At 41.6% G+C, this 13,354-nt stretch overlaps 2 protein-coding genes across 2 annotated transcripts in view; both read right to left on the reverse strand.

Moving 5' to 3' along the window:
- Positions 1 to 197: 197 nt before the first annotated feature.
- On the reverse strand, positions 198 to 9,689 carry LOC109521479 (CXXC-type zinc finger protein 1-like). Its single transcript, XM_019879309.1, has 23 exons — positions 9,552 to 9,689; positions 9,048 to 9,163; positions 8,861 to 8,961; positions 8,630 to 8,769; positions 8,174 to 8,329; positions 7,886 to 8,032; positions 7,664 to 7,774; positions 7,417 to 7,595; positions 5,629 to 5,632; positions 5,449 to 5,529; positions 4,945 to 5,060; positions 4,758 to 4,858; positions 4,527 to 4,666; positions 4,071 to 4,226; positions 3,783 to 3,929; positions 3,561 to 3,671; positions 3,314 to 3,492; positions 2,113 to 2,320; positions 1,906 to 2,016; positions 1,049 to 1,098; positions 859 to 955; positions 614 to 766; positions 198 to 511 (listed from the first exon to the last, which is right to left on the reverse strand). Exons 1-23 carry the CDS (start codon positions 9,552 to 9,554, stop codon positions 365 to 367), a joined length of 2,754 nt encoding a protein of 917 aa, XP_019734868.1. The 5' UTR covers positions 9,555 to 9,689; the 3' UTR covers positions 198 to 364.
- Positions 9,690 to 12,550: 2,861 nt separating this feature from the next.
- The window catches only part of LOC109521480 (transcription factor E3-like), a 25,210-nt gene continuing 24,406 nt past the window's right edge, over positions 12,551 to 13,354 (reverse strand). The window contains exon 15 of the mRNA XM_019879310.1: positions 12,551 to 12,565. Within this exon, the coding sequence (XP_019734869.1) occupies positions 12,551 to 12,565 (15 nt within the window). The remainder of the gene's footprint in view (positions 12,566 to 13,354) is intronic.

Below are 13,354 nucleotides of genomic sequence, written 5' to 3' on the forward strand. Positions count from 1 at the left end.
AAACTCTGAACTTCACTTCTGTAGAATCACTGCTTCCAATCGCAAGACATATGAGGTGAGAAGCGTTTTTTGCTATGTATATTCAGATCTATTTATGTCGATATTGATTTTGCAGAACAACTTGAGGCAATCTGACCAACAGTTGAAGGTCAAAAGAGGATGGGCGTTGGAACAGGACAATGAGCCAAAACACAGAATCAAATGAACAACAGCTTTATTTAGGGGGTTCGTAACAAAAACAGCACTTATCGACTCGGGAAAATATATATCAATTTGCCACTTTAATTTAATCACTATACAACAAATTAAACAGATATTTCAAACTAGTCAACAATGACCAGTCAGCAGAAGCAGACCATGTCCACTATCTATCCTTGTTACTACGAAGATCTGTGGTCAGAGGATCATGCTGAATGGTTTGGTGCAACATCAACGCGAGCAGCCCAGCCCTGTTGGTCATTGCGGTCCTAACATTGCGCTCTTGTTCAAAGAGCTCGTCCAACTTGTACCACTGTGGGTGCAGAAAAAAACAAAACAAGTTACATGACTTGTGTTGTCTGAATAATGGAGGCCGCCTTCCTTTAAACCATGCAAAGCAATAAATAATGCGCACCACTCTGACTCGCTCCAGGTCCACTTCAGCTCTCCTGAGCTTCTCCCAGTTATAATGTTTGTTACATTTCCGTTTTGAGACCCTGCAATATTCTCCAGTCAACTCAAAGACATTTTTCACCATAGGACACCCGCACACCTCATCCACAGGAACCTGGACACATCAGGAATGAAATGCAGAGGGGGAAGAAAACAAATGCCCCAAAAAGCAGCATGCATCGTATATGACAGAAATCTTGCGCCAACCTTGGGATCCCTTGAATGTTCTGGGCACAAAACCTGAAGCCTCTTGCAGTAAGTTTTGCTTTGGGGATTGTACACATCACAGAAGAGTCTGGTCGCTCTACGAGGACAAAAAACCAACAGCAAAAAATTGTCAAGCAACTGAAATGAGAGAAAAGCTGTTTTTTCAATGTTCTTTTTTTTTCTCTCTTACCCTTCAATTCTTGTAGGATACATGGAACCAAAGGAGGTCTGACTCTCATACTGTCAAGATAACGAGATAGTTCTTTTAAGAATCCATCTGCTTTCGATACCACTTATACTCATTGTAACAACTCTCCCGAACAACAATGCTCTCAGCCTTTCTACAAGACCAAAACGTAGAAAGCTTACTTACACTGTTTGTTACAACATATCTATCTTTGTGAGCAATCCTTTTCGAGGATGGTGGACATAAAAAACAAAAAAACAGGAACAGACTTTGTTGTGAAAATGATCCAAGCATTGCGCTTGCCAAGGTGAAGATGAGCATTCTTAAACTCTCTTGGCCCTTTTCCACCGCGCTTGTGCTTGTGCTAGTGCTAGTTTCAGGCTAGTGCCCAGGTTAGCACCAGCCCCTTCTTATTTCACCACCGAAATTGGCTCTAACACTGGTGCTTGAAACTGGTGCTTAAGCTGGCTACAATTATTTGTTGGGCTAGACTGGCTGGGGTTATCATGACGATGGCAAATGTAGAGGAATGACTCTCTTCGGATGTCATATGTACCTATGTTTAGAATTAGAAATAAACCCAGACATTTTATTTTTCCAAAAACAAAGGATTCTGGGAATTGCGCGTATGAAACGTGGTGAACCACTGATTTAGGAACTTTAGCGAACCCAACGTGCGTATTTTTTGGAACATGGGAGGAACGTGTGCAAAAAACACAGGAAGACCAGCGCACGGATTCAAATCCACAACCGTGAACTGTGTGAGGCGGACATGCAAACCAAATGTCCACCGTGCTGCCGTTGTTTACCTTTTAAAATTAAAGTTGTGAAGCGATGGCTGAAATGTAAGAAGGGCTCACCTTTGCATAGCACCTCTCCATATGTCTTAGTGCAACTTTTGGATTGATAGGATGGCTGCAGGACACACAAAAAATCTGAAGGTCTGTGTCATCTCCCTCCCCTTCATTCACCTGAAATGATGCAACGTGATTGCAGACCGTGAAGGGGAAGAACAAGCTTCGTGACAACACAACCAGTAAAGACTACATGAAAAAAAGCAAGTTAACCTCCTCATCCTGCTGCACTGCCTGCTGCTTGGCCTTGGAGATGATGCCCTCCAGTTCGTGGAAGCGGCGCTCCATTTCGGTGAGGCGCAAGCGCGCGTTTTGCTGGTCCTTGCGAATGCGCTCCAATTGCTTCTTACCGTGCTCCTCGGCAATGCAGGGACTCTGCTGCCACTGCTGGATCCGCTGAGGGAGTATCTCATAGATTCGACTGTGGAGAGACGTGCACACACATTAAGACAACAAAATGAGAAGGGAATAGCGGCTACCTCAAACACAGACTATTGTGTACAATGTGTGTGTCATTTGCACTGTAACTAAGCAGAATCTTGAATCTTGACAAAGCATGTTAAGGCTTCACAATTTCAAATGAAAATGCAGCCTTGCACATTCAAATATCATCCATCCATTTTCAATAGCGCTTGTCCACAGTCTAGTCACTTGTGAGCTGGAACTGATCCCAGATGACTTTGGGCCAGAAGCTCAGTACACCTTGGACTGGTCGTCAGCCAATTGCAGGGCACATGAACATTCATACAATTACAGGGCTTAATATTAGCCCAACCACTGTGGATTTTTAGAAACCGATGCAGATTTGCGCCAGAAAAAAAAACTGATTAATCGGCTGATTAATTTTTATGATGCACAATTAATTAATGAAATGCACCCCCCAAAAAGCATTTCAATGGGTGTTAATTATATGCGGATTTTCCCTATATGTGCCCCGTTCTAGTCCCTTTCCTGCAGTGGAGGTCAATAGTAAATTTTCTGTTAAAAGAAATACATGAAAAAAACTTTCCTTTTTGGTTCCCAGAATCCACTGCATGGCATCATTTATTTAATTACGTTATAAGGACATTAATCCGAGTCATATGTGTGTTTGTTTTACCGGTAGGTGATGGTGTGTCATTTTTAATTCATTTATGTTTGACTTAACGTGGCACTGTGTTTTACATTATTATTTTTTTCAACAAACTGCTTTTTGGTTGAGTGAAAAATTGTGACATCCTGGTCAATTCCTTGCACAACCTGCATTGCTCACCTGCAAAATTCTTGTTTGATAGATAAGAGAGAGAAATATTTACTTTTTCTTAAGTTTGTGGGAGATGTGGGAGAGAGCCAGAGTCCACACGGACTCCACAAATGCTAACTGTCAATGTCGCTTTCGCGACATGACAGCTTAGGGACAGGAGAAAGTTCTTACTTGGCAGCTAGCTTCATGCCACAGTCCTCCGAGCAGTACTTGGAGTTGGCTCTTGCAGCCTGAACGCAGTTGGGCCCGAGACACTGATGGCGCCCACCGTGATCGCGGGCGTCACTCTTTTCACTGTGTCTGTTCCTGTCCTTATGCTTTTGCTTCTGCTTGTGCCGCCGAGACTCTTTCTAAAACGAACATATTTGCAGACGTCAACTTGTTGCCGCGATATCATGAGACAACTAATGTATCTTACTTTCTTGTCAAACTTCTTCTCTCGTCTCTTCACGTGTTTCACTTTTACAGCTTTCTTTCGCAAGACAGGACTGAAAGGCGGTTCATCGTCATCGTCGTCAGTTGCCCATCCCTGGTAGAAGAAAGAAAGAAAAAAAAAAAAACAAAGAAGCGTTGAGCATGCAAATTGCGAACAAAATGTTAGCCTCAATAAACCACGCCGGTCACACTATGGTTGTACTACCATGCTGCTGTGAAGCCCTGCTGCTTTGTACTGCTGGTAGAGATCTGCCTCGCTGTCATAGTCGTCAGAGTACCGCCTTCGTCTGCGGTAGTAGTTCTCTCTTCTTTCTCGTAAATACTGTTCCTCTTCTTTTACACGTAGCATTTTCTGCATAAAACAAGAAGCAATTGCTTTCACTTTTTCCAAGAGAAGCTACATTGAAAAGCTTACACAGAATTCGGCGGCACGGCTCTTTCATATTAAAGAAGGCATTTTGGCATTGTCTAATTTAGGAAAAAGAAAACATACCCTAGCTCGGACCTCGCATTGTCTAAATCTGCACTTCTGCCTTATTTTATTGGGGCCCCCGAACTTTTTCATGTCTTTGCAGAAGTCACACTGTGCACAGTCCTCAGTCCTTCTGCACGGCTCACATTCGCCACACATTCTCACTGAACGCTTCACCTGCAACATGTAGCAAAACCCAATTAGAGCTGTGGGCAGCAACGACAACACACAATCACTCAAGGTAAGAGTAGCTGGTAGCTTAGGAAGCTTTGGAACACCGTTTCAAGAATGCTTCTTCACTTGTCAACTACTCTTGGGAAACCAACAAGTACAAGCAGTTGGACGGATGTTAACATGGAACAATGTGGATAATGAGGTTGTAAACCAACAATGATGTATTCTGGCCTCTTCATTTGTATTCATTTTTCTCCCATAATCATATGCAAATTTTTACATCTGGACAATGGGAAAACTCACTTTTGATCCTCGCCGCCTTTCACTCCTGTAGTCCGGCGTACTCGGGGTACTGTACTGTCTTTCAGTTCTATCAGAGTCTGGTTCCCTTTCTCTGCTTTTCTTTTCTTTTCTGTACTTTATTTCCAGCAATGGGTTTTCATCTGGTCACAGGAAGAAGGAAAGAACAATCGCTGGTACTTTATTTAGTCACATGATGTACGCTCAGAAAGGCTCACTATCAGGATCAATCACCTCTGCATCTCATGCAGTACCACTCTCTGATTGCCTTGGCCATCTTCTCTGTTATATTGATGCAGTTTCCATGGAACCACTCATTGCAGTTATCGCAGCCACTAAGAGGAGCAAACACAGCATTTAATTCATGAGCGCCAGTCAGCAGAAAATAGGTGATGGGATGAAACAGCTGTGGTGCGCTTACATCATGAAACAATTGATGTGTGGTTTCCTGCAAATGCAATACAGTGGGGCATTCTCCCCATCCATGCTACTGCCTTCCGGTCCTGGTACAGGGTCAATATCAGACGCTTCGCTTTCCTGACAAAATACAAACAATTTGACCATATATTTCGTAATAGCGCGAGCAAAACGGACAAAAATTAGATGGGTACTATGTTGCACACAAAACAGTCTTGGTTGGCAGCGGCTTTGCCTTCTGCTAACCACCTGAAATAAGTGCTTCATCGTTTAAGACTAGAAACCATATTGATCATGGTTAACGGTCACGCTGGCCAATGATCATTGCCGAATTAAGAGAGTTGTGACCACAAGTTAACGTTCTGGTCCGTTTCCTGCTTTCGACATTAATTTGCAAATAGCGGTGGACTCTAAATTCGGCCATGTTTCTACCGAACAACGAAACACACCGAAACTAGTTTAACCTCAGGGTTATGAAATAAATATATAAACGCTGGCTAAGCCTTACCATTGTATTCGTATTGCGTGGAGGTCGTTCAAAGACGTACAGAGAACACAAACAGGGAATAACAGCGAAACTCCGAGCGCGCTAATCAACATTAGCTTAGTTCACAGCGGAACTTACACCGATTGCGTCACGTCCGTTGAATGACACTTGGCAACCAGCAAATGCACTACCGCCCCCTACAGGACTGAAGTGTGGATCAGTGAGTTACATGGAACATTAGAATATAAATGCACGTCGATTGTCTTCTTAGTACAATATATGAATTTTTGCGGATTTTTTTTCAATCACAACTTTTTCATCTTGCATTGTTCAAATAAAAAACAAACCACATTAAGACAGATAGGTGCGGCTCAGTTAATGAATGAATGGATCAAATGAGAAAGAGAGCGAAATGAAAAAAAAAAACCTTCAAGGACCACGAAAACTGAAACGGCAGGTAACGGATTTTCAATGTAACAAAGTCTTTCTACAGCCAGCAGATGGAGCCTCCTCTTTTTAAATTAAAATATAATTCGGTTCTTGGTAAGCAAATGAATCACACCTTCTCTGTAAAATCTAAACTGCTCATTCATTTGCGACGATGAAATGAAATATTAAACGCCCCTTTCGGAAACCATGCACATTACGTGATTTGCTCCAAAGAATGACAATTAATTTAGTCTGTCAGAAAACATTAAAAAAAAAAACAAATCAAGTGTTGGGTGGAGAATGAGATTATTTGACCCAAACTGTTAAATTCAATCCGGTTAAAAAAAAAGTGGAATTGTAAAATGTGTGTATGGGTTTCATTCAATCAAGCGTAGCCAGGATAGACCCGAAAGCTACGATTTGATGTAAACAGTAAAGGTTTATTATACTTGCACTATAACCTCGTCTACACATGGCCGGGCTGTTTTAAACAAAGCTAAAATGTTTTTTGTAAGGAAGCGAAGTGGACACAAACGGCGCGCGTGCACAAACGCACGCACACGCGCGTGCACGGTGCACTCTTCAACCCAAAGGAGACCGCAGATCATTCAACCAGACTTGGAGGTTGTTTGATGTCGTTACATTGTTACTTTCAGGACATTGTGGGGTCCGTGTCACAAGAGAAGAAGAGAACTGTTGAAGCTGTTTGTGTCTGCGCTTCAGAAATGATGTAAGAACAATTTGTTGGTCTTTTATTGTTGTTGTTTTTTGGGGCGGGGGGCGCGTGTGCAGTCGCTATGCAGTCCCTTCATTCCAACACAATCCGTTGAACCATTTGTCACGTTGAAAAAAAATATACTATTACGCTATTCAGCAGGTATCCATGTATTTTATCCTTATTTTCGGACTTTACTTGTTCGTCAAATATTTCGGATCGCTGTAGTGAATGTATAATCCAAGAAGAAAATTAAAATGTCAACCTATCACGTGAATCAAGTCACCTGAGAAAATGTATAATTAATGAATAGCAAAATGAAGTTCACTTACATCCTCGTGTAGCTGTCAGCATATTGAAGCAGAGCCTTCCATAAAAATGTTTCCAAAACGGATATTAATAATAGATTAACTTTTCTGCTTTTTTTCCATGATGTTCACTCAATAACACTGATGAAGTCAATGCAGTGTATGCAAGGGATCGATTTTCAGTCAAGCGGGTCATAATAATTTGCAAAGGAAGGGAAAAAAGGGTAGGTGATGGTGTGTCATTTTTAATTCATTTATGTTTGACTTAACGTGGCACTGTGTTTTACATTATTATTTTTTTCAACAAACTGCTTTTTGGTTGAGTGAAAAATTGTGACATCCTGGTCAATTCCTTGCACAACCTGCATTGCTCACCTGCAAAATTCTTGTTTGATAGATAAGAGAGAGAAATATTTACTTTTTCTTAAGTTTGTGGGAGATGTGGGAGAGAGCCAGAGTCCACACGGACTCCACAAATGCTAACTGTCAATGTCGCTTTCGCGACATGACAGCTTAGGGACAGGAGAAAGTTCTTACTTGGCAGCTAGCTTCATGCCACAGTCCTCCGAGCAGTACTTGGAGTTGGCTCTTGCAGCCTGAACGCAGTTGGGCCCGAGACACTGATGGCGCCCACCGTGATCGCGGGCGTCACTCTTTTCACTGTGTCTGTTCCTGTCCTTATGCTTTTGCTTCTGCTTGTGCCGCCGAGACTCTTTCTAAAACGAACATATTTGCAGACGTCAACTTGTTGCCGCGATATCATGAGACAACTAATGTATCTTACTTTCTTGTCAAACTTCTTCTCTCGTCTCTTCACGTGTTTCACTTTTACAGCTTTCTTTCGCAAGACAGGACTGAAAGGCGGTTCATCGTCATCGTCGTCAGTTGCCCATCCCTGGTAGAAGAAAGAAAGAAAAAAAAAAAAACAAAGAAGCGTTGAGCATGCAAATTGCGAACAAAATGTTAGCCTCAATAAACCACGCCGGTCACACTATGGTTGTACTACCATGCTGCTGTGAAGCCCTGCTGCTTTGTACTGCTGGTAGAGATCTGCCTCGCTGTCATAGTCGTCAGAGTACCGCCTTCGTCTGCGGTAGTAGTTCTCTCTTCTTTCTCGTAAATACTGTTCCTCTTCTTTTACACGTAGCATTTTCTGCATAAAACAAGAAGCAATTGCTTTCACTTTTTCCAAGAGAAGCTACATTGAAAAGCTTACACAGAATTCGGCGGCACGGCTCTTTCATATTAAAGAAGGCATTTTGGCATTGTCTAATTTAGGAAAAAGAAAACATACCCTAGCTCGGACCTCGCATTGTCTAAATCTGCACTTCTGCCTTATTTTATTTGGGCCCCCGAACTTTTTCATGTCTTTGCAGAAGTCACACTGTGCACAGTCCTCAGTCCTTCTGCACGGCTCACATTCGCCACACATTCTCACTGAACGCTTCACCTGCAACATGTAGCAAAACCCAATTAGAGCTGTGGGCAGCAACGACAACACACAATCACTCAAGGTAAGAGTAGCTGGTAGCTTAGGAAGCTTTGGAACACCGTTTCAAGAATGCTTCTTCACTTGTCAACTACTCTTGGGAAACCAACAAGTACAAGCAGTTGGACGGATGTTAACATGGAACAATGTGGATAATGAGGTTGTAAACCAACAATGATGTATTCTGGCCTCTTCATTTGTATTCATTTTTCTCCCATAATCATATGCAAATTTTTACATCTGGACAATGGGAAAACTCACTTTTGATCCTCGCCGCCTTTCACTCCTGTAGTCCGGCGTACTCGGGGTACTGTACTGTCTTTCAGTTCTATCAGAGTCTGGTTCCCTTTCTCTGCTTTTCTTTTCTTTTCTGTACTTTATTTCCAGCAATGGGTTTTCATCTGGTCACAGGAAGAAGGAAAGAACAATCGCTGGTACTTTATTTAGTCACATGATGTACGCTCAGAAAGGCTCACTATCAGGATCAATCACCTCTGCATCTCATGCAGTACCACTCTCTGATTGCCTTGGCCATCTTCTCTGTTATATTGATGCAGTTTCCATGGAACCACTCATTGCAGTTATCGCAGCCACTAAGAGGAGCAAACACAGCATTTAATTCATGAGCGCCAGTCAGCAGAAAATAGGTGATGGGATGAAACAGCTGTGGTGCGCTTACATCATGAAACAATTGATGTGTGGTTTCCTGCAAATGCAATACAGTGGGGCATTCTCCCCATCCATGCTACTGCCTTCCGGTCCTGGTACAGGGTCAATATCAGACGCTTCGCTTTCCTGACAAAATACAAACAATTTGACCATATATTTCGTAATAGCGCGAGCAAAACGGACAAAAATTAGATGGGTACTATGTTGCACACAAAACAGTCTTGGTTGGCAGCGGCTTTGCCTTCTGCTAACCACCTGAAATAAGTGCTTCATCGTTTAAGACTAGAAACCATATTGATCATGGTTAACGGTCACGCTGGCCAATGATCATTGCCGAATTAAGAGAGTTGTGACCACAAGTTAACGTTCTGGTCCGTTTCCTGCTTTCGACATTAATTTGCAAATAGCGGTGGACTCTAAATTCGGCCATGTTTCTACCGAACAACGAAACACACCGAAACTAGTTTAACCTCAGGGTTATGAAATAAATATATAAACGCTGGCTAAGCCTTACCATTGTATTCGTATTGCGTGGAGGTCGTTCAAAGACGTACAGAGAACACAAACAGGGAATAACAGCGAAACTCCGAGCGCGCTAATCAACATTAGCTTAGTTCACAGCGGAACTTACACCGATTGCGTCACGTCCGTTGAATGACACTTGGCAACCAGCAAATGCACTACCGCCCCCTACAGGACTGAAGTGTGGATCAGTGAGTTACATGGAACATTAGAATATAAATGCACGTCGATTGTCTTCTTAGTACAATATATGAATTTTTGCGGATTTTTTTTCAATCACAACTTTTTCATCTTGCATTGTTCAAATAAAAAACAAACCACATTAAGACAGATAGGTGCGGCTCAGTTAATGAATGAATGGATCAAATGAGAAAGAGAGCGAAATGAAAAAAAAAAACCTTCAAGGACCACGAAAACTGAAACGGCAGGTAACGGATTTTCAATGTAACAAAGTCTTTCTACAGCCAGCAGATGGAGCCTCCTCTTTTTAAATTAAAATATAATTCGGTTCTTGGTAAGCAAATGAATCACACCTTCTCTGTAAAATCTAAACTGCTCATTCATTTGCGACGATGAAATGAAATATTAAACGCCCCTTTCGGAAACCATGCACATTACGTGATTTGCTCCAAAGAATGACAATTAATTTAGTCTGTCAGAAAACATTAAAAAAAAAAACAAATCAAGTGTTGGGTGGAGAATGAGATTATTTGACCCAAACTGTTAAATTCAATCCGGTTAAAAAAAAAGTGGAATTGTAAAATGTGTGTATGGGTTTCATTCAATCAAGCGTAGCCAGGATAGACCCGAAAGCTACGATTTGATGTAAACAGTAAAGGTTTATTATACTTGCACTATAACCTCGTCTACACATGGCCGGGCTGTTTTAAACAAAGCTAAAATGTTTTTTGTAAGGAAGCGAAGTGGACACAAACGGCGCGCGTGCACAAACGCACGCACACGCGCGTGCACGGTGCACTCTTCAACCCAAAGGAGACCGCAGATCATTCAACCAGACTTGGAGGTTGTTTGATGTCGTTACATTGTTACTTTCAGGACATTGTGGGGTCCGTGTCACAAGAGAAGAAGAGAACTGTTGAAGCTGTTTGTGTCTGCGCTTCAGAAATGATGTAAGAACAATTTGTTGGTCTTTTATTGTTGTTGTTTTTTGGGGCGGGGGGCGCGTGTGCAGTCGCTATGCAGTCCCTTCATTCCAACACAATCCGTTGAACCATTTGTCACGTTGAAAAAAAATATACTATTACGCTATTCAGCAGGTATCCATGTATTTTATCCTTATTTTCGGACTTTACTTGTTCGTCAAATATTTCGGATCGCTGTAGTGAATGTATAATCCAAGAAGAAAATTAAAATGTCAACCTATCACGTGAATCAAGTCACCTGAGAAAATGTATAATTAATGAATAGCAAAATGAAGTTCACTTACATCCTCGTGTAGCTGTCAGCATATTGAAGCAGAGCCTTCCATAAAAATGTTTCCAAAACGGATATTAATAATAGATTAACTTTTCTGCTTTTTTTCCATGATGTTCACTCAATAACACTGATGAAGTCAATGCAGTGTATGCAAGGGATCGATTTTCAGTCAAGCGGGTCATAATAATTTGCAAAGGAAGGGAAAAAAGGGGGAGACTCCACACTTGAAAATCTTGAATTGAAAATGAAAATTGATGGAAATGAAATTTTTATCCAGTACAAACAATGCACGTGCTCTGAAATGTGTGCAAATTTGACATGCTTTTGTCCTATACTTCAGCTTTCGTTAATGTTCACCCCAAGAAAATGAAGCACGTGACATCTGATCATGGATGCCAAACCCAGTCCGGCAGAAGGTCTTGAAACATTGGATAATGGATGTGGAGACTCAAGCGGAGAAGAAACGAGTGATGTGGAGAGCCCGAGTGTATTGAACAGCTGTATTGCTGGTCAAACAGGTATTTTACAGCTTGAAGCTAATGAACAAAGTTCAACTTTTGCCTCAAAAGACATTCAAACTATCACAAAAATGACCTACAGGTCTATTTCTTTTTTTGTTTGGACGAGCTACTAATTATCTGACTGTGTTCTATTCAGGAGCCCAAGAATGGAACATGCAGCGATCCAATGAGAGAGCTGTCCAAGCAGGATCCACGAATGACTTGAGTTCTGCAGAGACACAGCAACCGCAGCTCCTGCCACCGGCATTGCTGCTCGCCAGCACTGAGGAGTTACTCACATCAGTCAGGAAGTGTCAAGACCTGCCACCAGATGACGATGGTAAGACCAGCCTCCTTTGAAAAGACTTGAGGAGCGCTTTCCTTCAAATGATGTTTTCACCTCCTCCTTGCCAATGTCCTTCTTGAGACCAGTGCGCTGCACTCCTGCTGGCCTGTCTGTTCTGCCATCCACTGGATTGTTTACTGGCCACAGTCAGAGGGTGTAACAAGTGGCTCTGCTCTTCACTGTTTTGCTGCGAGCCCACGACTGCGCAGAGTGTCCTGAATGTCGCTCGACAGTGTAATGTATGCGGTGGTCAAGAAAGGTGCTGTGGCCAATGTGACTGCAGTATCAGCGATCTGTGTCTCCAGGCGACAGAGTGCCTGGATTTAGCCATGGAAATCTCTCAAATGCTCTACCACTAACCTTGGCAGCACGCAAATAATCACATGTATACGCCTGAAAGAAGAGTTTATTTGTTGAAATTTGCAGAAAGAGATTTCTTTGAGCATGACCAAAAAAAAAAAAAAAATGTACATTTGACAAGGGACATACAATGTTCATACATTTGTGAAAGGTTGGATGTGCTTCAAGTTTTGCAAAGCAGTTATGTCGGAGCAGGAAAAAAAATTGGTGCTTGATTTTAGAACTGCACAATCAGGGGCATTAAAACAAGCTAATTAAGAGTTTTTTTTTCCTTTGCCTCAGAGCACTTGCAGATAGAGGACAACCAATTACATTAGTCAACGTGCCTTCAAAACTAATTGGGCTGCTTCAGTTCATGTGTGACTGTAACACCAAGAAAACTACGAATCCAAACGCACAACTTTTAAAATTATATTCTCAAATACCGTGACATCAGTGTTGGAAAAACATGCATAGGTACACATTCATTAAATGAGTTGCATGATGCATTTGATGAATTAAATGCCTTTTTGAAGTTTATCAGTACTTCATGGTACACCTGCAAAATAGTGGTTTGTTCCAAAAAAAAAAAATAATAATAATTGTACTTGGAACACAATGAATTTATAGCTCATTGGACATACTGTATGTGCCTCCAGAAGAAAAAAAAAACTGGAAAAAAATCTCTGGTAAAAATCAGCCAGTGATCACCAAAGGTTATTGGAGATGACCAATCACAAACACAAATATTAGTCACAAGAAACAAACAACACTTCAATCAATTATCCAGGTATCAAAAATAGGATGAACTACAGTACGTACTGTAAAATAATCAAACGGATCTCTCGGTTTTATTGTGAAGCGGAACATATTGAAAAATAGAACAGTGATTTGTGTTTTGCACTGCAGCTACACTTAAGAAGTCCTGCTTTGGCTAATTAGCAGCAGCAACAGGAGCAGCTCTTAAGCTGCTCATAAAAACATGTGCGCCCACCGTGTGTCGTCGTAGTAAAACAGATCTCTCAGAAAAATGCATAGACTGCAAGAACATAAGGTGCAATAAATTGCTGGAAAATAAAATATTCTTATATACACCATGAGGGGGAAAAAACTATTTCACAATGTACCAATTCACTTTAAGTACATTAAGCATATCCCTTTTGTGCCCCCCCA

The sequence above is a fragment of the Hippocampus comes genome, unplaced genomic scaffold (assembly GCF_001891065.2).
Source record: "Hippocampus comes isolate QL1 unplaced genomic scaffold, H_comes_QL1_v1.1 scaffold44, whole genome shotgun sequence".
In the NCBI taxonomy this organism is placed as follows: Eukaryota; Metazoa; Chordata; class Actinopteri; order Syngnathiformes; family Syngnathidae; genus Hippocampus; species Hippocampus comes.